General features: G+C 58.0%; 1 protein-coding gene across 5 annotated transcripts in view; it reads right to left on the minus strand.

Moving 5' to 3' along the window:
• The window catches only part of KIF21B (kinesin family member 21B), a 44,048-nt gene that overhangs the window by 4,680 nt on the left and 13,697 nt on the right, over window positions 1–25,671 (minus strand). Inside the window, exons 4-30 of one of the 5 annotated variants that reach the window (XM_058668987.1) lie at window positions 24,709–24,858; window positions 24,489–24,623; window positions 24,021–24,188; window positions 23,606–23,721; window positions 22,297–22,492; window positions 20,236–20,425; window positions 18,569–18,632; window positions 18,244–18,459; window positions 17,881–17,962; window positions 17,391–17,508; window positions 16,677–16,868; window positions 15,064–15,263; window positions 12,227–12,334; window positions 11,661–11,729; window positions 11,070–11,299; window positions 10,768–10,915; window positions 10,437–10,631; window positions 10,244–10,345; window positions 8,330–8,501; window positions 8,131–8,182; window positions 7,913–7,970; window positions 7,024–7,229; window positions 6,872–6,946; window positions 4,539–4,652; window positions 3,134–3,172; window positions 1,414–1,550; window positions 523–703 (exon numbers count right to left, since the gene is read on the minus strand). In XM_058668987.1, coding sequence (XP_058524970.1) covers window positions 523–703; window positions 1,414–1,550; window positions 3,134–3,172; window positions 4,539–4,652; window positions 6,872–6,946; window positions 7,024–7,229; window positions 7,913–7,970; window positions 8,131–8,182; window positions 8,330–8,501; window positions 10,244–10,345; window positions 10,437–10,631; window positions 10,768–10,915; window positions 11,070–11,299; window positions 11,661–11,729; window positions 12,227–12,334; window positions 15,064–15,263; window positions 16,677–16,868; window positions 17,391–17,508; window positions 17,881–17,962; window positions 18,244–18,459; window positions 18,569–18,632; window positions 20,236–20,425; window positions 22,297–22,492; window positions 23,606–23,721; window positions 24,021–24,188; window positions 24,489–24,623; window positions 24,709–24,858 — 3,713 coding nt within the window. Of the gene's footprint in view, window positions 1–522; window positions 704–1,413; window positions 1,551–3,133; window positions 3,173–4,538; window positions 4,653–6,871; window positions 6,947–7,023; window positions 7,230–7,912; window positions 7,971–8,130; window positions 8,183–8,329; window positions 8,502–10,243; window positions 10,346–10,436; window positions 10,632–10,767; window positions 10,916–11,069; window positions 11,300–11,660; window positions 11,730–12,226; window positions 12,335–15,063; window positions 15,264–16,676; window positions 16,869–17,390; window positions 17,509–17,880; window positions 17,966–18,243; window positions 18,460–18,568; window positions 18,633–20,235; window positions 20,426–22,296; window positions 22,493–23,605; window positions 23,722–24,020; window positions 24,189–24,488; window positions 24,624–24,708; window positions 24,859–25,671 lie in introns of all 5 variants that reach the window. The other 4 variants (XM_058668986.1, XM_058668990.1, XM_058668988.1 and 1 more) reach the window with 4 other exon arrangements.

Consider the following 25,671-nt stretch of genomic DNA (forward strand, 5'->3'; position numbering starts at 1 on the left):
TCAGAGTCCCTGAAGCCCATGGTTGGGAGGCCCCCTCTCGGGGTGGGCAGGATGCAGAGGGGGTGGATGACCCTGATGTCAGTCTGCCCCAAAGCCCCAGAGCCCTCTGCACTCACATTATAAGGGGCAAATGAAGGAACCAATTGTGGCAGACAAGGGGCACATAAGAGACAAAGCACCACTTTGCCCAAAGCACCCTGGCTTTGCAGGGTCCTGGCCTCCATTCTGTCTCTCCCACGTCTGTCTCCAGCCCGAGACCTCCAAGCTGGGAGTTCAAGGCTATCAGGTGGCTTATCTATGCAGGCAGGCGACAGCTCCTGTCTGCCAGTCTCAAGGGCAATCTCAAGGGCAGGGCTTTCAGGAACAGGCTGGAGGTAGGAGCCCAACAGGACAAAGGCTCAGCATGTGGTTGGCTCAGACATTGATCCCTCACAGCTAGGCCAAGTCTGTGGGCTGCAAGGGCCTTGTGCCCACGTAGCCAGGCTGAGCTTGACCCATGCCGAGGGCAGATGGGTTACTCACGTGAGGGTCCGGACGCACTTGGCTGAGTCCCGGATGTCCCACACCTTGATGTAGGAGGTGGACACGGAGAACACGAGCCCTGAGAGACTGCAGTATTTGATAGACACCACGTTGTTGGGGTGGCCCTTGAGGGCAGCGATCTCCTGCCCCGTGACGAGGTTCCACATCTTGCAGCTGCGGTCTGAGAGGTGGGGACACAGGCAGACATAAGTGAGGGGCCCCTGCCAGCTCCCCTCTGCTTGAGGTTGCTCGGTGTTGGGAAGCCACAGACTTGCTTGTAGGCGAGAACATGTGCTCCAAGAGCCTCAGGGGACACAAGGTGGCTCAAAACTGCAGCATGCAAGCATGTGACAGGTGCCAGTCCCCTGAGCATGGACAAGGTACCCTGGGCTAAAGTGAGAATCTCAGGCCCTTGGTGCCTGGTCCTACCATTGCTGACGGCTAATGAAACAAATGAACAGGCAGAAAGGAACTCTCAGGGGAAAGCCAAGACCCAATCAGTGACTGTTAGCCTGACTGACAGCTCTCGTGTCTGCCATAGAGACAGGAGACCAACCTTCTACCAGTAAAACTGCCACCTCTGACTTGGACTAGGTGCCAGATGACTTTGGGTGATGTTGGGGGATGAGGTGGGAGCCTGAGAAGCTTCCCGAAATTTCTGGGGGAGCTCTGGAGAGCGGTACTGAGTGGGGTCCTGCGATTAGCTATGAGGGAAGGCTCATGGGTGTGTGGTATGGGAGATCATAAACAGGAATGTCGAGTGAGCCCGTCTCCACACTCGCCATTCCTGGGGACTCTGTGTTTGACCCCTTCACCATCCATGCTGGCAAAGGAATCTGGGAGAGGAGGGAGAGTGCCTACCCTCCCTGGCCAGCAGGGGATTCCACGCACCTTTGGACCCTGTGAAAAGCAACTCGTCCGTGGCATCCAGGCAAAGGATGGGCTTAGTGTGGCCCTCAGCCATGGAGATGCACTGCAGTGGGGCCGTGCGTGCGCCCTTGGTGCCTCCGACGGGTGTGATGATGCCCCTTCCGGGAGAGAGGGAGAGGGGGCACAGCCGTCAGCCGGGGAGATTGCGGCCACACAGTTGCGGGCGAATGGGGACCAGGGCAGAGAGGGGAGTAGGGCCTAGTAACAGAGACTCCATGGGCTCTAGCACAACTTCACTGTGGTTTGAGAGCAGGAACGGGCTGTTACGGGGTGGGGGCTGCCTCGGATAGCTCTGTCAGTTGGGGTCCTGAGCACTCCCATGAAGTAAAGCTCTGTGCCGGGCCCTGTCCCCCCAGCAAAACCCTCACCTCACAGGGCCTGATCCAGATGTGGCCCCGGGATGGGGAGGGCAGAGGCCCAAGTGCTGGATTCAGCCCTGCAGCTGCTGCTAGTTGCCAGCAGGGAGCAGGGTGGGAGAACATTGGGGGAAACCTTTGGTCCAGGCCCTCACCCCCAGGTCCCCATCCCCAAAATGCCCACTGGCCAGGATGGCACCTCCCAAGCAACTTACATGCCTGTACATGTATACACACATACCAGCACATGTACACACAATGCTACCACAGCCCTTGTGGGCCAGCGTGGTTGGACCCATGATGTCATATACAAAGGGTAGATCCTGCCTGGGGCCTCTAGAGTGAGGCCACATAGAAGTGACGTGACCCTGTACACCCGCGTGATGCTATGAAGGGGTGAGGCTGCTTGAACACATTTAAGGAGGTTGCTACGCAGCCTCAGGGGGGCCTGAGGATGAAAATCCTGCCTCTAGGGACAGGTGCCTGGGCCGAGCAGCTGCTCCGAACAGATACACCAAGAGCATACAGGAGTAACCGATGTTCTGGGCAGGACAATTCAAACAGCCGCACCCACGAGAGCCAGGCTCTGGCCTGGCATCTCATACACAGAAGCTTGCCTCGCTGACATGGACGGAGTGGCCAGGGAGGAGGCCCAAGTGTGCCATGGAAACGTGTCAGGAAGCTGACACGCTGACCAGCCCCGCTATCCCAGGGACGACCATGGCAAAGACTTGCTGCCCATAGAGGCAAAGGGTGCTGCCTGAAGGGCAGGAGGCTAGAGGCTCGCTCCTGGCTGTGGGGCATCATGCTGGGTGCTGGGAACAGCAGGGATATGCACATCTGTGTGCCACAAGACAAGGGGCACTGTCCCCCGTGGTGTCCCTCTCAGAGCCCAGGTTTGAAGAGTTGGCCTGTCCTGGCCAAGACGCATGGGTCACCAGGATCCTGGCACAGCCCTCCATACCACCTCCTAGGAGTAAGCAGCCCGCTGGCCCTTGGCACCAGCCCAGGTGCACCCTGGGGTCTCCGTGCTGTCCCCTCCCTGCCCAGGCCTCGAGGGAGAAGAGCACAGGGCCAGCCACAAGCAGCTGCAGGCCACCTCCCTCCACCCCGCTCAGGTCGCCGCCAGCTCCAGCCGGTGTGGTGCAGTCGAGGCCATGCGGCCGGGTGCCCTGAGAGGGAGGAACCGTGAGGCAGGGATGGGTGTGGGGAGGGCTGTGGAGAGCAGGGGCTGCATGCTGAGGAGGAGCGGGGGTGCCGCCGGAGGCCGGGAGGAGAGAGTGGAGGGAAGGGAGGGGCGAGCATGGGAGACATTCTGTGTGTACCTCAGGACCTCCGACACAGAGGAGTCGCTGTCATCAGACCTGGGGAGGGCAGAAAATTAGCTGGATTAGGGGGAGATGGGAGAGACACACAGGGTGGCAGAGGCGGCAGCAGCACCAGGAGGTCAGAGGGTGGGTTATTTTCTTCAAGGGGAGCAAGAGAGGCGGAGGAGGGGGCCTTCAAAGGAGGCGAGGAGGGGTGGTCTGCGAACTGGGGGGCTCCCCAGGAGCAAGCACCCGGAGGTCCCCCAGCTAGCAGGGTGGGGCAGGGCAGGAGTGAGGTGGGGCCATGGGAGCACCAGCCCCACACCAGGGAGACTGCAGGGGGGCTGTTTGTTGGTTCCAAACTCTCCGGCTGCCCCATGGCACACGCCTACCCATGGCTGGATCAAGCTGCCGGACCTGCTCTGTTCACTCCTTGGAGCTGCCTCACCGGCCAGCCCTCAGGAGCTCACTGACTTACAAGGCCCTCTGTCCCTGGAAACTGGCGGACCCCTGCACCCAGGGGCCAGGGCCACCAGCAGGAGGTGGTGACCTGTCCCGTCCTTCCTAGGGGGCCTGTCCACTGTGGCAGCCTGGTGCACCCTGCATGGTGGGCTGGACCCGGGCTGAGTGAGGGTCTGCTGGATCTCCCCCAGGGCTGAGCGTTCCCAGGGCAGTGTTCTAAGCAGGAAGGGATTAGGGATTGCTTAGCACACCGGGTACAGGGCTTTCTGGCCTAGGGTTCCCTGGAGTGCATGGCTTCGCTGCCTCTTGGGTTAGGAAAGCTTTTAGGCAGGCCTGAGAGAGGCTCAGAGTGAGGACCATGCTGGGCTCTGCAGTCTGGGGACATGGGGCTCCCCTGCCCCACTTTGCAGGCAGCATGCATTGTTAGGAAGTCAGGGCCCTGCTCCTACACTCTCCCTCATGGGGCCTCATTCCTCTTTTGGCAAAGTACACGATGCTGACAGTGGAAAGGACATGATCCTGGAGGAGGAGGAGAAGGAGGCGAGGGCCCCCTCTGCAGGATACTGTGGGTAACTACAGGTAGCAGGAGGTGCAGGTGCTCAGGGGCTGAATCTGCCCGTGGGCCACTGGGCCTTGGCTGCAGGAGAAGGGCTAAAGCAGAAAGGAGTTTGGAGAAAATCAAGTCAGCCAAGATGGAGAGCAGTGCTCTTGGAGAGCCCCTGTGTGTGCCCACCCTAACGACGACAATTCCTGGAGCCTCCTCCTTGCCCTTTCTCCTTGCTTGGGGGAGGGCAGGTTCAGGGTCCCCATGGCAAGGGCACAGATGCAAGACAAGGGCTTGAGGCTTCATCCCTTCGAGGGGCCAGGATAGCAGGGCCAGGTCCAGCCAGCTCCTGTGCTCTTGTAGCCAGACCCCGCTACGCCTCACACCCTCCCGGCTACCCCTTGGCCCTCCCCTTACTTGTCCAGTGCCGACCCCTGGCTCTGATTACTGGTGAGACGTGAGAAGACGTTGCGATCATTGCGGGGCCGCGTGGGAGGGGACGATGGGGGTGTGAATCCCATGTCCGAGGACCTGGTAAGTGGGAACAGAGTGGCGACGGTTGGCAGCCACACCCCTGCCCGCAGGCCACCCCAGGCACTGGGCTTCCATCTTCTGTCTAGGGAACGAGGCCCATGGGGCCGAGCCCAAGTCCCAGCCATGCTCCTAGGCCCGGTTCTGAAGATCACTTTCCCCCAGGCACAGTCTTCCTACCTGGGGGTTGCCCTGCTTGCTAAAGCCATCCGTGTCCCTTGAGGCCACACCAGGGGTGCTTTGCCTCAGTCAGGGTGTGCCCAGGTAAGGGGAACCATGCAGTGCTGGACATACCTATTCCCCGTTTAGCTTGCGTCGGCTCTCAATTGGTCAGCAGGTGTCCTCTCCATGGCCCCAGGGCCATGTGAGGTTTTTGGTTTGGGGTATTTTTGTGCTTTTGTTGGTGATTTCAATTTTTTTTAAGAGTTATTTATTTATTACAAAGTCAGATATACAGAGAGGAGGAGAGACAGAGAGGAAGATCTTCCATCCGATGATTCACTCCCCAAGTGAGCCGCAAAGGCCAGTATGCGCCGATCCGATGCCGGGAACCAGGAACCTCTTCCAGGTCTCCCACACGGGTGCAGGGTCCCAAAGCTTTGGGCCGTCCTTGACTGCTTTCCCAGGCCACAAGCAGGGAGCTGGATGGGAAGTGGAGCTGCCGGGATTAGAACCAGCGCCCATATGGGATCCCGGGCGTTCAAGGCGAGGACTTTAGCCACTAGGCCATGCCGCCGGGCCCGGTGATTTCAATTTTTTAAATGGCCCCAAGTGGGGCTGATACTGTGGTACTATGGGAAGAGCCGCCACCTGCAATGCTGGTATCCCATATAGGTGTCAGCTCCAGTCCCAGCAGTTTTACTTCCCATCAAACTGCTAATGGTGTGGGAAAGCAGCACCGGATGGCCCACGTGCTTGAGTGCCTGCACCCATGGCGGAGAGCTGGAGAAAAATCTCCAGGTCTCAGTCATGCTGCTCCTGTTCTGGCCACTGCAGCCTTTTGGGGAGTGAACCAGTGGATGGATGGTCTTGCTCTCTCCTCTGTAACTGTGTTTCAAATAAATAAAATCAATCTTACAAGGAAAATAGACCACTGAGTGCTGTCTGGAGTCAGAAGCTGTGATGTGCCATAGCAAGAAAAGCTGCTGACCGTGTCATCATTCAGGTGTGATGCCAGCCAACAGACACCACACACAAGGCCAGGTGTCTTAAAGAGAAACACACCTAAGGCACGGTGAGGGCATGGTGAGGCCCTGGCAGGTGTGGGCAGAGGCTCTGCCTGGCAGCGGGGGGTTGGTTCAGATTTTACCTGCTCTGAGTGGCAAGCAACGACGGTGTCTGCAGATTGAAGGATTCCTCAGAGCATGGTGGCTCCTGGGCCCCTAGGCCCACTCTGTGGAAGCTCTCACTGGGCTCTGCCTTCCTGTCCCCTCCTCTCAGAGCTGCCAAGAGTGTGGCCAAAAGCCCTCCGTCCACAGGTGATGGGACAGCTGGCCAAACTCCAAGTGAACAGGACCACTCCACAAGCCACTGGGCAGTGGGCATCTGCCAGAGACTATCCACTTTGACTGTGTGACTTGCTGGGGAGGTCACAAGACCTCCAAAAACTAGGTGCCTGGGTCAGGCGACCCTAGAGGCACCATATTGTCTGCAGACCCAAGCCAGCACAGAGCCACCTACGTGGAGCACACACGAGCAGTGGCCTGCAGCACTGGGCTTGGCTAGTGTCACCTCCATGTACTGTGTGGAGATGACATCTCCAGGGTCCACGTCTGGCCCAGGTCAGGAAGTCCACTCGTCGGGGTGTGCTTTGTGACACAGGCAGTTAGACCACTGTCTGCCGTGTTGGCACCCCATATAAGCACTGATTTGCATCCTAATTGCTTCACTTCTGATCTGGCTCCCTGCTGACAGCCTGGGACTGCAGCAGAAAATGACTCAAGTCTTTGGGCTCCTGGTCCTATGTGGGAGATGCAGAAGGACTTCCAAGCTCCTGGCTTCAGCCTGGCCTAGTCCCAGCCACGGTGGCCTTGTGGGAAATGAGCCAGCAGATAGATCTCTCTCTGTAACTCCTCCTTTCCAATGAATAAATAAATCTTTAAGCAATTCTTTCTAAAAAGAAAGTGTATGTGATGACCCACAGCTGAACCTTGCAGCTGTTCATGTTCCTGAGGACGAGACCAACAGCAATGCTAGAAGATTCCAGTATGCGCTCTGACCTGATGGGCTGTCCTCGGTCATACGACTTCCTGCGGGTCAGAGGGGACGTCTCCGCGGCTCGAGACTGACGGGGGCTGCAAGAGAAGGGTCCTGTGAGGCCCAGCCTGACTCCCTAGTTGGGCTGACCCACATTCCCGGCTCCCATGCTTACAAAGTGCTGCCCCGAGTGGGCAGGCTGACGGTGCGGGAGACCTTGTCCCGGTAGTAGGGGTCTCGGATGGAGAGGCCCACCCCGTCCTCTTTGATCTCCACCAGAGACGCCAGGGACTTGGTGATGTTCTTGGTGGAGATGTCCAGTGGGGGCCCCAGGCACTCAGCCGACACCGCCTTCATTTGGGCAGACAGCTTGGGTTCACCCTAGGGGAAGGAAGGGTGTGGTGTGCCAACCAGGCCAAAGGGGGTGGCACATAGAGGGGAGAGTGGTGCTGCCCTGGCTTCAGTGGGAGGAGCTGGTAGAAGGCCCCAGCCACGTGTCCCCAGAGACTGTGCCCATCAGACACCTGCCAGCCTTCGGGGACCCTATAGCCTGACACTCTGCATGCAAAGCCAGTGCATCTCTGCTGCTCACCAGCTATCAGCTTGCTCCAAAACCACACACAGTTCAGCGGCCCCTCATCCTTTCTCTAATATACCCGGGTCTTGGGTTGGTCCCAGAATGCAGCCCTCAGTGCTGGCTAACACACTGTGGAATTGGATTTCTATAGCGAGACAACCATACATCTGGTAGGAGCCTTGACCCATAGCACGAGGCAACCTCATGTGGGCAAGGGCAAAGTTTGAAAGCGGGAGGCTGTGGTCACGGTGACATTACCAGGCAGAGTGGGAACACGGGACAGCAAGGGTCACATCCCTGGCCTTCCACCCACTCGGAAAGACTGGTTTGGGAAGGGTTGCCTATGAGGACAACCCCAATTCCAGGTTCCATCCTTCTGGGCACCTTCATCCCCACTGGGGGCAGTGCTGCGTCAGGGTAGGGGAGAGGACCAGGAAGTGGGGAGGCTGGCCACACCACATCAGTGCCCAGCTTCAGGGATGCTCACCTTCAACTTGAAGTCATCATGACTGGTGGAACCTTTCATGGTGAAAGACTGGGAGAAGCTGAAGAAGCAGCAGAGAGGTGAGGACAGCAACAGCCCTCCCACAACCCCATCCTCCACACCCGTCCTCTGTCCCGGCTCTCTGAGACTTCAAACTGTGGATCCCGAAGAGCCCTGGAAACCCCTCCCTGCCAGTCACTGGGCCCTGCGTAGAAACTCACCTCCCCTCAGAGAACTCTGAGACCTCCTCGTCTGTGCTGGCGTAGCCGTTCTCTGTGGGAAGAGGAGGGGAGAAGCGCTGTTGGGTGTAGGGAGAGCAGGCAGCCTTCCTCCCGAGTCCCACCAGGCCACAGCTTCCGGGACCGGTGGCCAGTCTGGGAAAGTGAGGTCCTGGGAGTCAGAGTTGGGGTCCATGCCTACCCATGCCTTGCTGCACGTTGTGGATGAGGGCCTGCAGCTCAGGGTGTGCCTCGGCCTTCTCTCGCAGGGCGTCCAAGAGCAGGTGGTTCTGGGAGGAGCCTGCCATGTCTGTCTGCCTCAGTCGCCCCTCTAGCAGCCGGATCTGGGCCTCCTTCTGTGCTACCTGCAGCCCCTGAGGACAGGGCATAAGGCGTGGGGTTATCCATCCTGGCCTGGGAACCCCCTTCATCTCAACCTGCTCCCCATCAGACACCTTGGAGGGCCTCCTAGCTCCTGACACTACCCTTGTGCCTGTCACCCACCCTGAGATGCACCCCAGCCCTCAAGTTTTAGCCCCATACTAATGAGGACCATCTTCAGACACACCCCATTAGGGACTGAACTGTGTCCTTTCCAGTCCGGAAGTGGAAGCCCCACCCCCGCAACCTCAGCATGTGACTGCACACAGTGCCTTTAGAGAGGTAAGTGAGGCAACAGTCAGTCATATGCATGAGCCTGAAACCAACATGACTGTATCCTTAGAAGGACTGGTGCCAGTGCTGTGGTGCAGTAGACAGAGCTGCTGCCTATAGTATCAGCATCTCTTACAGGCACCAAGTTAAGCCCCAGCTGCTCTCCTTCTGATCCTGTGTCTTGCTAGTAACCTGGGAGAGCAGTGAATGATGGCCCAAAGCCTTGGGATGTTGAACCCGCATGGGAGACCTGGAAGAAGCCCCTGGCTCCTGACTTTGAATCAGCCCATACTAGCCATTGCAGTGCAGCCATTTGGGGAGCGATCCAGCAAAAGGGAGATCCCAAACTCTCCTTCCAGGCAGATCAACAAATCTTTAAAAACAAAACAAAACAAAACTTGCTGGGCCCGGTGCAATAGTCTAGCTTTGCATCTAGCCTTGCATCTGCCCTGATCCCACATGGGCACTGGTTCACGTCCCAGCTATTCTACTTCCCATTCAGCTCCCTGCTTGTGGCCTGGGAAAGCAGTCGAGGATGACCCAAAGCCTTGAGATCCTGAACCCATGTGGAAGAACCAGAAGAAGTTCCTAGCTCCTAGCTTCGGATCGGCTCAGTTTGGGCTGTTATGGCTACTTGGGGAGTGAACCAGTAGATGGAAGATCTTTCTGTCTCTTCTCTCTGTATATCTGCCCTTCCAACAACAACAAAAACAAAACAAATAAATCTTTAAAAAGAGAAAATAAAAAACCTTTTCCTTCCCCAAAGTAAATGTATCTCTCTTAAAAAAAAAAAGAACAGGGCATCATGACATGGACACAGAGGTGGCTTCAGAGGCGGACGGGCACGAGCAGCACTGATGGTCACAGGAAGCCTACTCTACACTCCCTGGGCATGAACTTCCAGCCTCCGGAATCATAAGGCCAAGGCCCCAGGGCTGGGTTGCTCTCTCACGGCTGCCCTGGCTGACTCCTGCAGGCCCATCAGACACACAGCAGAGCTGGAGGACCTCCTGCCTGGAGGAGGAGGGCCAGGGAGGGCACCGTCCTCTTCCAGTGCCTCCTAGCACCCACATTGTGGTGTCTGCCCCTGGAGACCACAGGCACATCCATTGCCAGGGACAGAGAAGAGAAGTGTACTGAATGTTCTGGTACAATGTTCTGGTCCCTGGCAGAATATGGGCCACCTGTCTGTCCACTTCCTGCTCTCTCACCCACAATACATACACTGCTATACCGCCAATGGATTCAAGCTCAGCGCTGCAGGGGCCAGGCCTGTGGGGTCACCACTCATGGCACCACGCCAAGCCCTCTATGTGTACCATCCTATTCAAGCGATTCAGCTGGCTCTAAGTCGTTATGCTGGCTTTACAGCTGCAGAACTCGGGGCCCAGTGAGGCAGCTCGTGGCCAGCGAGGTGAGGAGAAGCTGGGCCTGAAGGTCACTGCCAGTCCCTGCGGCTCACCTTGTCGATGGACGCCTTGAGGAAGTTGTCCAGCAGGAGGCGGGCTTCAGCCAGGGAGCAGGAACTAATCACCACCGAGGTGTCCGTCGAGTCCAGCTCCTCCTGGTGCATGGAGGAAGAGATCCCGTCACTGCGGGGATGCCCCTGTCCCCTCAGCTCCCCTAGCCCTCCCAGGGCTGGGCCAGGCGGGCACCTTGGTCTCCTCCAGCTGCACGATGGTGGCCTGGCAGTCAGTGATGCTGTCATTGATGTAGTCAATGTTGGCGGCCAGCACTTCGATCTCCTCTGCCAGCTCCTGCAGCCCTTTCTCCTCCTCCGGGCTCTCGGCCTGCAGCCGTTCCCGCTTCCTTCGCAGAGCCTCCTGCAGGAGGAATAGCTCCTCCCTTTTCTGGGGGGCGGAGGGGAGGGAGAGGAGGCCTCAGGGAGCTGCTGGCCTCGCCCAGCACTCCCCGCTCTGGGGCCGGCCCATGAGACCCACCAGCGCCCTTGCACTTCAGTGGTGGGGAGTCGGGGAGGTGGTGCACCTTGATGAGCCGCTCCATGTCGGCCTCCAGGTTGACGATGGTCATTCTCTGCATGACGATGTCAATGATACGCCGCTCCAGGGACTGCCACTTGAGCCTGGCTGCCTTGCTGAAGCTCTGGCTGGCCCCCTTCTTCTGGAACTTCTTCCTGAGGCACAGAGGAGGGCATTAGAGGGGATTGCGAAGAACTCCCAAGCCCACATCTGGAGACAGGGATGGGATGGTAGGCACACTCCCAGCGCCCTCTTCCTGCCCCAGTCCCGCCCCCAGGGGCCAGGGCATCCATTGCTAGCACGGCTCACCTGGTTGGGCGAGAGCTATTGGCAGTGGGTGCGGGGTCTCCCAAGAAGTGGTTGATTTTGCGGTTCCATTGGCGCACGATGCTGGAGACCGAGCGGGCACCAGACTCGGCCTCAGAAGAGGTGGTGCTGGCCGAGACTTCGGCCCCGGAGTCCAGCATGGGTGGCTTCAGGCCTGCACGCCCTGCCACCCGCTCAGACATGGGCTTGGCCAGACGCCTCAGGGCAGACACCTGGAGGTGGGGGAGGAAAAGGGTGCAGGTGAACAGGAAAGGCTGGCTTGGGGCTGCACAAAGGCCGAGGTGTCCCCTGTGTGAAACGAACCCCAAAACAACTGCCACCTTTTTGTTTGAACAATCAGCTCAGATATCTGGGTGTGGCCTCAGCTCTCCTCACTGTATCAGAGTAGGCTAAGCCAGGAACACATGTCCACCCACACCCCCACACCCTGCTCTCCCTTGGACTTCAACAGACAGAAATGCGGCCTTCACCCCAGCGCTGGGAAGCCACCCCAAGGTCCTAGGAGAAGGGGAGTAGCGTGTGTGCATGGCTGGGGGGCTGAGGAGGCCATGGTCCCCACCACCAGGGTCTCACCTCCTGGGTCTTCCTCCTCAGTACAATTTCCTGCTGCCGTTTCTGTGACTCCAGAGCCCGGATCTGGAACTATGGGTGAGAGAAAAGGAGGGGTGGCACTTGAGCCCTGCTGGCCGGCCCAAGGGCCACAAGCCGGGGGTCAGGGCAGTGTTCCTGCAGCCAGGGGCTGACAGTGTATGATCTGGAGGTGAGCAACCCTGCCCAGAAGTCACGAAGATGCACCTTCACTGCATGACCAAATCCCTCAGCTTTGTCTCCTGCCATGGGCAAGGAGTCCTGGGCCAAGAGCTCAGCCGGGGAGGCCTCTGTGCAGGTTGGCAGCCATGTGTTGCTGCCCTGCTGGCCTTGGGCCGGGCCCCGCCTTGCTCTGGGGCTCACACCCCTCCTTGGAACACGTAGTGGTTGGACCAGAAGTCTACAAGGCCCCGCCCTTCCCTGCTAGGCTACATTCTACCCTGAGCCCAGCGAGGACCTAGGCTCAAGTGGGTGGGTTGGGAGGCCAGGTACATAGGGAAGATGGGGGAATGGGGCTGATGGCTCCCAGGACCCCTCGGGGCCTCCCTAACCTCCTGCCGTCGCTGCTCCTTCTTGAGCTGAGCAATCTCCCGGTTCCTCTTGGTCTCCACCAGCCGACGCCGCTGCTGCTCCTCACGCATCTGCTTCATCAGGGCTACCTGGATGGGAAGAGGCAGCAGGGATTGGGCAGGGCTGAGGACGTAGGCAGTGTGGCAGCCCGGGAGGTGGACAGCAATCATGGGAGGTGAAGTCACCTGGGCCATCTGCGGCAAGGGTGGCCACATGGCCAGCCTAACATGGCAGGTGCTCTCACTGTCCTACCCTGGTCTGCATGGCTAAGTGTCCCAGCCCCTGGGTCTCTGTCACTGACAGCCCAAGCTGTGGACAGGGCTGAGGTGTAGGTCAGGGACAGATGCTGGGACCAGGTGCACAGAGAGAGCAACAGTGAGAACTACTATGCTTCCAGCAGCATCCTAGTGATACTCATGGAATAGAGGAACTACCAGGGCTGTTTTGGAAATAAGCTCTGGGTGGCTGGGTGTGGTGCCCGGGGCTATCCTGCCTTCTCAGTCTAGCTTCTTCTATAGCCCCAGGTGGCACTGAGGCAGGGTAGGGAAGAGTGAGAGACTAGCACAGACGGCCTGAAACCCAGGGATCTCCAGGGTCTGGTTAAAGATACAGAGAGCACAGCAGAGCAGCCGAGACTGCCCAACGGGCTAGGAAGCCAGCATCCTGGGGCTTGGCGTCCATGATGGCAGATGACACACACAGGGCCCTAGCTGTCTTCCAGCGACGGCAGGATGGCTACATGGGCCCATGAGACCCCAGACATCACCAGGAATGTCACCCACCTGACAGCTGGGAAACAGCCAGGGAGGGAGGAAGCAGGTGCCAAGGGGCCAGTAGCTGGCAAAGTGGGTTTCCCCTTGGGGGTCAGGCTTTGCTGAGCCGGATCCACAGAGGTCATCAGGGCACAGAACAAGTGTCCTGAAGGACAGGGACTGGGAAGACCAAGTCATGCCCTTGGTGAAATGTGGCCCTGAACACTCCAGCACAGTGGGAGCTAGGTCTTAGCTGGGGCTGGGGGCGGAGGTCTCCCCCAGAGTCAGGGGTCCTGGGTAGGTGCCATGTTCCCCCTGGCCCCAGGACCATCTGCCCAACAGTGTACATGTGGACCAGCTTTGTGGAGGTCACCACAGATGTGACCCTGTTGGAACAGGTGCCGAGATGGGCCATGGCTCCCAGGCCAAAGCTGTGCCATGGATCTGAAGCAGAAGGCACAGAGTCCTCCTCCTAAGACATTCTGTGTCGGCGTCCCTTCACTCCTGGTCCTGATTCACTGGGGCTCCACTGTGGTGGCATATTCCTGGGCACAGCCTCTGGTAAGGCCTTGGAATGCTGTACCCTCTGTCTTGACAGGAGACAACTTGGGCTCCTCCCCTAGGATGACCCAAAGATGTCTGTTCCCATTCCAGTCCCAGGCTCACAGTCACAGGGTCAGAGTGGGGCCTTGGAGGGAGGGTCTCAGCGATCCTGAGTGACACACACATGTATAAGTGGGTGCTTCTGACACCCAGCACACCAGGGGTATTCAGTTATTTCCATTGTCAGCTGAGAAGCGGGCTGGTGGGGCTGCATAGGGCCACCCTGAAAAGGCACTGGCCAGGGACATCCAGGGAGACAGAGCAAGGGACAAAGGCAAGAGGAGCAGCTGTAGAAAGTGTAGGCCCCAGTGAGGGTACAGCTATACCTGGGGGCAACCAAGGCCTGCTGGGCTCTCTGACTGCACCACCAGAAGGCACTGCAGCCCAGGGGAACTGCAGGTACTTGAACTCCTAGTCCCGTCAATGGTGTTTTGTGCACAGTGTAGACACAGGGGAAGATGAAACGGGTTCTTTGAGGTCAGCCCAGGCCAACCTGAGCACAGCATGGCAACACTGCCGGAACCCCTGCACCTGGAGCCTGGGCTTGGGGACACCTGCCCAGGTAAGGTAGCTGGGCTGCAATGACAGCTATAGGCCCGCCTGCTCTCGGAATGTCCATCAGCCAGCACCCCTGCACCTTCTCCTGCTCATTGGTCAGCATCAGTTGAGTGGACAGGAAGGTCAGTGATGCAGTTGCTGATGGCTCTGGGAAGTGGGCCTCTAGAAGCTCCCCTTTCCTTTCTGACCTCGCAGTCGGCTGGGGCTCTGCTAGGGGCCCAGGGCTGCAGATAGCTGGGCTACGCCAGGGGCTGGAGGGCAGGGAGGGCAGGCCTTGAACGTAGACTGGGTCTGCTAAGCTCTGAGTAGGATCCAAGGCAGTCCCGGGTGCTGGACACAAAACTCACGCTCTGAAGGCTGAGGCACTCTGAGGAAAGGTGGCCAGGGCCCCCAACACATAGTGGCTAGGGGTACAACATGACCTCCTGGCAATGGGAATTCCCTTCTCTGAGCCTCACTTTCCCATGCACAAAGTGAGAATAACCACCAGATTCCATTTTGGGGTTCTCCAAGGGCCTTACTGTGACCATACCTACAGTCTTTAACCAGGTCACAGAAAGCCTTGGAATAACAAAATTCTCATGGTGATACCAGGCCTGGAAGAACAGAGGCACCTGCGGACTAGCTTCCCACCACAGGGGCAGCACTGGGCAAGGAACCCTGAGAAAGGCAGCAGTCCTGCACAAGACCCCACATAGCCCTCTATGGCACACACACTACAAGGGGACACGGGCTCAGCTAAGAGGCTGGTGTTCAGGGTCAGTCCAGGGTTGACCTGGCAATGGTGTGGGCCCAGGAAATGAGTCACACTCGATGACAACAGTTGATTTGAATACAGGAAAGGATCTCTGGGATGACATAGCAGGGTCATGCCTTGTCCACCTCTGCAGCCCCTCGGCCCCTACCTTGGCTTTCTTCATCTCGGCCACCTCGGCCTGCAGCTTCTTCAGCTCCCGCTCATAGCGTGACTGATTCTTGAGCAGCCGGGCATGCTCCTTCTGGGCCGCCTGCAGCTTCTGCAGGTCCCGGTTCATCTCTCGCAGCTTCTTCTCGTAATCCGCCTTGATCTTGTTGGCCTTCTCCTCCGTGTAGCACTCCATGGTGCCTGAGAGCGGTGAGGGGCACGGTCAGGGCCAGCTGTGTCCCCACATGCTGGCCCTCCATTCGTGTTGCACAGCTTTGGCTAAGTCACAGCTCTCCCAGAACCTGTTCCTACTTGTTCCTTTCTGCTATGACATCCTGCTGGAATGTCAAGGGTCGGCTCCAGCTCCCAAGTCCCTGTTCCCCGGCTACCCAGGAGGACCTTGCAGTTCACTCAGTGGTAACTATGTTCTGCCCCAAGATACCCGGTGGGGACAGGAGCTGGGGCTAATGGGAAGGGGAAGAGCTGGCAAGACATTGAGGTGGGCCCAAGCAGCAGGGAGAAGCTGACCCCATGGCGACCTCTGCTTCCAAAACTTCCAGACGCCTCCTACTGAGCAGGTGCGGCAGGAGGTGTCCCTCACCACCTCTGTAAGCAGCAGCCCTGTCCTCCTGGAAGTGAATGCCTGAGGCTTCCTGGGCCTCCTCCCCACTCCAGCTCCCAGCCAACCTCAGCAAATCCTTTAGGTTCAATCTGCACCATTCGTCATGCCACCTCGTACCATGGCCATCTCTTCTGGGATATCCCAAGTGAGCTCCAGCCCCCACTTTTGCTCCCTTACATGACACCCCAAGCGAGAGCTTAGCAATGCTTCTCCATTTCCCATCACCAACATTTCTCAAAAGCCCCTGCCCCTCCCCGCATCTTGCTCAGGTGTTTTAGGCAACGTCCTCACAGTGACCTGGTCACTTGTCTTTGGAACAGGACAGGGTCCCATACTTCTCTGACCCATTATCTCCTTTCACCATGACCGCAACCATTCTGGTACCCTGGTCATCCTACCAGTGCCCCTGGCATGTGCCCACCCATGGCAGGGCAACTTCTGCTTCCTCCACCCAAAATGCCCTTGCCCTGCCACATGGCCATCAGGTCAGCGCCAAGGTCACTTCTCAGTGGACTCTCCCCAGGCCAGTCTTTCTAAAATGCCACACCATGCCCCGGGGCTCCCTATCCCCTTTCCTGCTGTGTTGGTTTTCCTTTTTTCTTAATATTGGTCATCCTGTTTCTTTATTCTGGTTACGTCTGGGTCTCTCCACCACAGGGATTTGGCTCAACCCAGACTCTCCTGCACCCAGAGTATCGCTTGCTGTGCAACGTGTGTTTACCAAATGTTTGCTGAATAAACAGCAAGGGATGAACGGGCTGCAGCACAGCAGGAGGCAGACCGACCACGGACCAGAGGAACAGACTCGAAGCACTAGAGGCAGGCAGCACCTTGGACTGCCATACCCAGGCAGGTAAAGGATTCTAAGATGTTAGGTGACAGGAAAAAGCTAAAAACCAGCCAACTGCACATGTGGCAGAACGACGGTTGGACACATGAGCTTTCATCTGGGACCAGAGGGCCGAGGTGCCCTGAGTGGGGGCTGGGCTCACTGAGGTTCTGCAGCACGCGATCCCGCTCCAGCTGTGTGTCGCGGATTTTATTCTGCAGCAGGATCAGCTTCTCTTCATACTGGTGCTTGAGTGTCTGCAGCCGCCGCTGGCTGTTCTCCAGCTCGTCAATTAGCTTCTGCTTGATCTCAATTTCGCACGTCAGGTCAGCCAGGTCTGCCTGGAAGTTCACCTCTGCCGGGCAGAGAATGCAGCCCAGCTCAGCCCTGCAGCATGGCCTGCAGGCTCAGACTGGGGCTTCCCCATCAGCTGTGGCCACTCAGTGGAGAGGAAGGGAAGGGAGGATGTGCTGCCAGCAGGGCCAGGGTTACTGGATGAGGAGCCCCAGAAAGGCAGGGCCTAGCCCCAGAAGAGGGTCCACCTGTTGCGGAGATGGGGGTGGGTGAGAGGACCAGGAGCACCCGGCTGGAGTGTGGGCCAAAGCGGCAGAAGAACAACAGGGGGTTGGCACCAGCCAGGCCTCTCTTGGAGGCCCAGCTCTGCATGGACCAAATGAAGGCGGAGCCTGTGTGGGGCTTGGCGCTCAGTGCTGGTCACTGTTTTGTCACCAGTTTCAGAGCCAAGCCTTCTGGTCCCTGGACAATCATTCCAACAGGGCCTGACCCCCACCTGGGAGCACTGCTTGGGACTTTACTGGGGCCAGTGCCGACTGATGCAGGCTTCACCCCTCCCTACCCATCAGCCAGGGCCACGCACCCTTCTCCTCGGGGTCGGAATCAGAGTCCACCAAGCTCTCCTCACTGCCCGAATCCTCGTCTTCATCCTCACGCCCTTCCTCCTCCTCACAGCCACTCTCGTCTCGCTCTTCCTCCTCCTGGACACCAAGCACCATGAAGGCCGCGCCTGGCCTCAGGCAAAGGGGCCTGGGAGCAGAGGCTGGTCCAGGCCCAAGGCCTCCCTTGTGCCCGGAGGGTAGAGATGGCAGCTGGCCCCTCTGCCACGTCCCCACTGGACAATACCACCTCCCCCAGGAGCCTTGGCAGAGTCCTCTGGAACAGCCTTCCTCCATGCATCATCCATTTGGGATGGCCATCAACATGGCAACCAGTCAGTGTGATCAGGAAGGCCAAGGACCCAACAGATGCAGACCCACCCCTCCTCCACTGTTGCAAGGCCACATTGGACACCTGAGCAATGCGGAGCGGGCAGGGGGTGAGTGCACAGTGGGCAGAGGGTGTGGCCTCACCTCCTCAGCCTCATTCTCGTCAGTCTCCTCACTGTTGTCCTGCTGGAGTTTCGCTCTCTTTTTGAAGGCTTCTTTCTCTGGGCTGCTTTGGGGGAGCAAAGGGGAGGCCAGGTGAGGGGACAACCGAGCCCCGAGCACCAGGGTAGGAGGAGGAAGGCTCTTGCCTGGAGTCTGGGATAGGACTGTGTCTTCACTCTGCAGACTCAGGCTGTCATTCCCCAGCACCGGCCCACAGTTACTCCTGGCCGGGGAGGAAGGGGGAGGGGGTACACTGGCGGGAGGCTGAGCTAATTTGCTCCCTGGATTCCCAGGCAATCCTGGGGGAGTCATGGGGATTAGGGGAGGCGGTGGCAGCGTGCTCACCTCTTCCTGCGCTGCCTGACTTCCTTCTTCTTGAGCCGCTCCAGGTCTTGCTTGGCCCTGCGGATCACCTCAGAGGCATCCTCCATGGAGCTGGCTGGGCTTCCGAGTGCTGGGCCGCCTGGAGACGCTCCCAGGGCATAGGGGCTGCGAGCAGAGGCCCGTGAGAGGCTGCGCCGGAGGGACTCATTCATGGCCTCGCTCTCCAGCAGCTTCGTCCTGCGGGTAGAGGGAGAGGTGAGCGGGCGCTTTGGCTTGCCCTGGCCCAGGTTTCCACCCCACCTCCATCTCTGGCCCTCCCTTGTGGCCCACACTAGTCAGCGCTCACCGCAGCTCCTCAATCTCCCGGATGTAGTTCTGGATCAGAGCACCAATGGCCTCGTTGCCATCACCTGTGGATGGAAGGGCCAGAGAGGGGAACAATGAATAAGACAAATAGCAACAAGGACCTTCAGCTCTGCGCCTGACACCCTGGGCCTGCACCCTCAGCAGGGTGAGCGTGGGGGCCTTTTCCAGAAAGAAAGCAACAGCCAAAGGGGAATGTGCACAGGTGTACACAAGCACCTGACAACAGCAGGAAAGTGGAAACGAGCCAATGATCCCAAAATCCACCAGAGAGGGCTGTTACGCCACAGTCTTCATCATCGTCTCTAATGGAGCACAATGATATATGTGGCTTCAAAACAATTAAATAGATGTTCTTTTTCCCCATCATCTATTTCTTTATTTATTATTTGGAAAGCAGGGAAACGGAGGGTTAGCTGTCTGCTGTTACACTCTATAAACACCCACAGGAGCTCGGGCTGGGCCAGGCTGAGGTTAGAAGCCAGGAATTTTGTTTCTCAAATAAAAGTAAATATTTAATAAGTATTTCAAATCGATAAAAAAGTTTTAAAAAAATGTAGTGTAAATGCATATTATGGAAAAACTATGCACAGATTTTTAAAGATCTTTACACCAAAATAAAGTTACTTTGTCATCTTGTTTCCCAAGAACTCTGGAAGCACTATCAAATAATCTCAAACACAGAAAAAGTAGCGTCTATACACACACACACACACACACACACACACATATACAACACAAATGCACTGAGAAAAGTGCGAAGTGCCAGGAGACAGTGTCATGTTGCCATGAAGGTTCCTTGTGGGAAGCGGAAAAGCTGCAAGGTGGAGAGTTTGTGAGAGAAACTCCGATCTCTCCCTCTCTGTGCGGAGTGCCTGTCACGTGCTCACGCAGACCGTGTTTCAGGCTCAGGCACTGAGCCTGCCAGGTGAGATGCCGGAACCCCACCCCACCCTGCAGGCACTGGAGTGCCATGCCTGGCTCTCCTCCCGACTCCAGCTGCCTGAAAACGTGGCCCCCAGCAAGCAGCACTGACGGTTCAAGTAGAGGCTCCTTGCCACCCACATGGGAGCCACGGGCTGCGTTGCCAACTTCATTTCTAGTCCCAGCCTAGCCTCAGCCCTTAAAGTTGCAGCCATTTGCAGAGTGAACCAATGGATGGAAGTTCTCTCTTACTTTTATTTTTTATTTATATTTATTTTTAAGATTGACTGATTTATTTTGAAAGACATAGATAAAGAAGAGACACAGATACAGATCTTCCATCCCATGGTCACAATGGCTGGGATTGGGCCAGGTCCAAGCCAGGAGCTTCATCCAGGTCACCCACATGCATCCTGGGACCCAAACACTAGGGCCATCCTCTGCTGTTTTCCCCGGGTCATTAGCAGGAAACAAGACTGGAAATAGAATGGCCAAAATACAAACTGGTGCTTATATGGGATGTTGGAGTTGCAGACAGCAGTTTTACTCACTGTGCCACAACACTGGCCCTCATTATACTGAAAAATCAATTGGAAAAAAATTTGCAAAAATGAGGTGCTCTGCTCACGGGCTGACCGGCCTAGCCACTCAAAGTCCTGGGGTGGGGAAGTGGGCACAGGGCCCGGCTCCAGGACACTCTGAGCTGGCCTTGGACACCCAACTCACCGGCCTTGGCCAAGAGCAGGTTGGCCTCCTGGCTCATGAGCTGGGTGACGCGGTTGTTGATGGCGTCGATGGCCTCCTGCATGGCCTTCACCCGCAGTCGTAGCGCCCCATTCTCCTTCTGCAGCATGGCGTTCTCCTGGAACAGGTCGCTGTAGCCCTCGGCACCGTCCTCCCCAATCACGCGCTTGCCCTGGGAGGAGGAGCAGGTATGGAGCAGGTTGGCACTGGAGCTCACGGGAGGACGGAGACAGTGATGCCCCCTGCCAGTGCCGTCCCTTGCTGTGGATGGGCAGCACTGCCAGCCTCCTCTGCCCCAGGTTTCCCAGAACACAGTTTTGTTCTGCTGATGCTCAGTAAGCTCCTATAGCTCTCCCCGACAACGGGAAGTCGAAATTCTGCACAACTGTTCACAGCTCTCCACAAGCCCCACCTTCCCCACCAAACACACACATCTCCATAAATGCTAATCCGAGGGTCAAAACCTCATGTGGACCATGAAGTTGGCATAAATGAGTGACTCAGTTTGAGCAAACTTATTCTGGTGGAAAGACCTATTACTCAAAGTACAGCTTCTTTAAGTCAGAGTCTACAACACGGAGGGGAGCAGACGGTAGCTAACAGGCACAGATTCTCAAAGGGACAGCCACCTTAGTGCCACATGCTGTCAGTTCTCCACATTTTCTAGAAAAACTGAAACTTTCTGATTTCCGGGAAGGATGAGAGGGAAAGTATTGTGGCACTGCAGGTTAAGGTGCCTGCAACCCATAGCACAGTGCAGGTTCAAGTCCTGGCGGCTCCGCTTCCCATCCAGCTTCCTGCTGATGCACTCCGAAAGGCGTCTAATGATGATCGAAGTACCTGAGTTCCTACCACTCACGTGGGAAGCCCAGATGGGAGCTCCTGGCCCAGCCTGGCCCAGCCCTGGCTGTTGCAGGTGGGAGCTCCTGGCCCAGCCTGGCCCAGCCCTGGCCGTTGCAGGTGGGAGCTCCTGGCCCAGCCTGGCCCAGCCCTGGCCGTTGCAGGTGGGAGCTCCTGGCCCAGCCTGGCCCAGCCCTGGCCGTTGCAGGTGGGAGCTCCTGGCCTAGCCTGGCCCAGTCCTGGCTGTTGCAGGCATCTGGGGAGTGAAGCAGCAGGTAGAAGGAAAATCTGCAGCTCTCCCTCTCTGTCACTGTGCTGACAATTAAGGTACATTATTATTTTTTAATTTTATTTTTATTGGAAAGTCCAATATACAAAGAGGAGGAACAGAGAAGAAGATCTTCCATCTGCTGATTCACTGCTGATTCACTCCCCAAGTGGCTGCAACAGCTAGAGCCGCCCCAGTCTAAAGCCAGGAGCCTGGAGCCTCCTCTGGGTCTCCCACTCGAGCACAGGGTTCCAAGGCTTTGGGCTGTCCTTGACTGCTTTCCCAGGCTACAAGCAGTGAGCTGGATGGGAAGTGGGTCTGCCAGGACAGAAATCAGCACCCACATGGGAACCCAGCACATGCAAGATGAGGACTTCAGCCGCTAAGCTACCATACTGGGCCCTAAGGTACATTATTTTAAAAAAGAGTATGAGCCAAACAAAAACCCATCTGGCACTAAACGCAGGCCATGGTCACAGGTGATGTCAGCCTTGGTTGCATGGACTCAAACACTTTCTCCCAAGCACTCAGGGTTTCTAATCCTTTGTGTATGACATGTTCTCCACCCGTGCCTGCCCACCCTCTCTTCCTTCTGCTTACTCCATTCATTCTTCAAAGCCCACAAAAAGGCCCCTCCTCCATGAGGCCCACCATGTGTGTGAGGAGGCCAGTGCTCTCCTCTGCCCACTGCAGCACCCGGGACTACCCCATGGTCCCTGCCAGCAGTCACTGTGCCCCATGGCTTGGCGGTCCTGTCTCATGCCAGCCCAGGGTGTCCAGCAGACACAAGAGTACCTCAGATGGTACTGGCCCAACCCCCGACATCCAGGTAAGTGTGGGGCTCTCCCTGCTGAAACTTGGCATTCTAAGCATGCCAGGGCTCAGCCTGCGCTGGCGGGAGTGCTGGCTGGCGCCCAAGGGTGAGGGGTGCTCACCGCCTTGTACTCCATCAGTTCCATCTGCAGACGTGCGATCTCGGCCCGCAGTGCGCTGATCTGTTGGCTTGTCTTGTCCTGGTTCACCACCACTTTGTTCTTGATGTTGCGGGCCCGGTTGGCGTACTTGAGCGTGTTCAGGGTCTCCATGAAGTCCCGGTCTGAGGGGCTCACGCAGGCGATCATGATGGTCTGGCTAGGGGTTGCAGCCAGGCCAGCATGAAGATGAGGACACAATCACCTCTGCTCGTCCATCCCCACCCCTGCCTTAATGCTGGAAGAAATCAGGCCTTCAGGGGGGCAGAACCCACCGTGTGGGGCTGGGACTGGCTACCTGTCCATGAGGTGCCAACCCGGGGTAACTCCAATGAAGGCAGGTAACAAGGCTGGGGAGGGGGTGATGGGTAACTGCCACAGTTAGTTATAAGGCTGAGTCACACAGCCCTTACATTTTTCTAACGCTTTCCATCTGTCATCTCATTTTGGGCTGTATGACTTCCTATTGTGCAGGTTAAGGAAACTGAATTTGGCCAAAGGCCATGGAGCACTTCAATCCATCCTCCCCAGGGTCAGCATGCAGCAAACCCTCACGTCTGTATTCTCTAGGAGCCCCATGCCCCTACCCCTTCCCTGGATGCTGCTCCCAGCAGTCCCCCCGCCCTCACCCCTTCCCTGGATGCTGCCCACAGCAGCCCCCCGCCCCATCCCTTCCCTGGATGCTGCCCACAGCAGCCCCCCACCCTCACCCCTTCCCTGGATGCTGCCCACAGCAGCCCCCTGCCCCCTGCCCCCACCCCTTCCCTGGATGCTGCTCCCAGCAGCCCCCTGCCCTCACCCCTTCCCTGGATGCTGCCTCCAGCAGCCCCCTGCCCTCACCCCTTCCCTGGATGCTGCCTCTAGCAGCCCCCTGCCCTCACCCCTTCCCTGGATGCTGCTCCCAGCAGCCCCCTGCCCTCACCCCTTCCCTGGATGCTGCCCCTAGCAGCCCCCTGCCCTCACCCCTTCCCTGGATGCTACCCCCAGCAGCCCCCTGCCCCCACCCCTTCCCTGGATGCTGTCCCCAGCAGCTCCCTGCCCCCACCCCTTCCCTGGATGCTGCCCCCAGCAGCCCCCTGCCCCCACCCCTTCCCTGGATGCTGTTCCCCTGACCCCCTCCCCTCACCCTTTCCCTGGATGCTCCCCTCAGGATTCCCTTGACCTCCTCCCTGGATGCTGCTCCCAGCAGTTCCCCCGCCCTCACCTCTTCCCTGGATGCTGCCCCCAGCAGCCCCCTGCCCTCACCCCTTCCCTGGATGCTGCCCTCAGATACCTGTTACCCCCCAGGGAGTCCTGCAGGAGCCGTGTGAGTTTGGAGTCCCTGTAGGGCACATGCACCACCTTCTTGCTCTGGTCACCCAGGGCGCTGATCACATTGCCCAAGGCCAGCTGTGGGAGACAGACCCACACTCAGGATTGTACACATGGCAGGGGGATGGGAACTCCCAGATCAGCTCCCTGACCCCAGCGGCATTCACACTCTCAGGTGAGGTCATAGGCTGATGTGAGCTGGTGACATTGGGATACTGGAGGTGGGAGGAGGCCGTAGGATGAAGGGCCAGAGACCTTACAGGAGTGATGCCCAGGGAGTAAGGTGCCCAAGGAGGGCCTGGGCACTGCAGGGTCTTGCGAGGGTCTGAGCCCAAGCCGGGCTGCCGTCTGGGGCTGGGGCCCCACCGTGTGCTCACCAGGCCACAGTTGATGGAGATGCCCTCTTTGGCCCGCTCGCCGGTGGCTCCCGTCCGCTTCAAGCGCTCTGAGCCAGCCAGGTCCACGAAGTGAAACTTAGCGGTTAGGGTCTCATACTCACTCGCGGGCGCTGTGCCCTCAGGAAGCCCAGGTATGGCCTCACCGCCCTGCAGCAAAGTTTGGCATCTAACTGTCCAGTCCTTGGCCCACCTGGCCTCAATGCTGGCAGGGAGTGGGGATGCCTGCCCTTCCCCTTGCATGTTCAGTACCCACAGTCCCCAGCTAACTCTCAGTGACTGGTCCCAATGCAGCAACAGAGGCTATCAGATCGCCACTGTGTGGACGTGGGTAAGCAGAAAACTCAACTAGTGGCAGAGGCCAGCCTCGGCTCTGGTGTGCTGGCTCCGTACCTACACTCTACTCTCTGCCAGTCTTGGTTCCTGGATCCCGGGCAGGGAGCTCCTTACCAGGTCGGGCTGGGTGCACAGGCGCATCTGGCACAGGTGGATGGTGAAGATGGCATGGGAGCGTGAGCTCTGCACGTTCATCTGGGTGCTGGCCGTGGTGCGCGACAGGGCACCCTGCTTCAGGCACTGGATCAGCTGGGGGTGAAGGCAGAAGGCAATGTTTGGGATCTGACCTTTTGCTAGCACTCCATGCCTGCCCGGCCCTCTGGTGGGAGCTCACCTCCTCCTGTGAGCTGATGAGGCGAGATGTGACGCCTGTGGTGTAGATGCCACCGTTGGCGTCCTCGTGGATCTTGATGTTGGACCTGCGGTGGCGGGCGTCAGGGTCGCGGGTACTGTCAAACAGGTCGAGGATCTCCTCGTTGTAGAGCTGCGGCGGGGAGGAGACAGCTCCTGGGCATTCCCACACTCATGCTGCAGCCCACAGATTTGCAGACTGATGCACCACAGGTCCCCAACCCTGGGCCCCTTGGGTGTGAGTTCCACCACCTTTCTCCGGGACAGGGGAGGGAGGGTCCTGGGCCCTGGGCAGAGCTGGCCTGAGGCTGTGCCCTGCTCCTTGGCTCTCCAAGAACCAACTTCCAGCAGCTCTTGGTCCCACCTGTTCTTGAGGAAGCAGGACCTTGATGTGGGTAAATGCTAATAAGTCTCTGAGAAGGGAAAGAGGAAATGGGGCTATGATTTAACTGAGGAAGGGTAGAGGTAGGCCCTGGAGGAGACCAGAGCCACCCCACCCTGATCCCTGTGGTCTCCAAGGGCTGAAGTGAAGATAAGCCCTCAGTGGTTGCACCCCGCTCTGTGTGGTTCCGGAGAGCATGTCACTGCCCCCACACCCTCCACTGCTGCAGCCTCCTGCAGGCCAGGAGCAGTCACATTATCTGGGGAGGAGGCAGCCATGGAGATTCCAGTGCTTTGGAAGCACTGGCTAGGACAGGTCCACCTGCTAAGGGGCTGGACGTCCAATGGGCAGAGTTGGGTCATGGAACAGGAAAAGGACAGAAGCGGTGTGGGAGTTAGATCTCGTTGGCCCATTGGCCAGGGCGGGTGGGAGATGGCAGCCCTAGGACATCCGAGGCTTTGATGGCCTTAAACGGACAGAAATACCTCACAGGAAGGGGAAGAGGAAACAGAAGGGGGACAGATGGGTGCTGAGGCGTGTGTCTGTCTGCATTGGGATGGGCGT

This window comes from Ochotona princeps, chromosome 10, assembly GCF_030435755.1.
Source record: "Ochotona princeps isolate mOchPri1 chromosome 10, mOchPri1.hap1, whole genome shotgun sequence".
Taxonomy (NCBI): Eukaryota; Metazoa; Chordata; class Mammalia; order Lagomorpha; family Ochotonidae; genus Ochotona; species Ochotona princeps.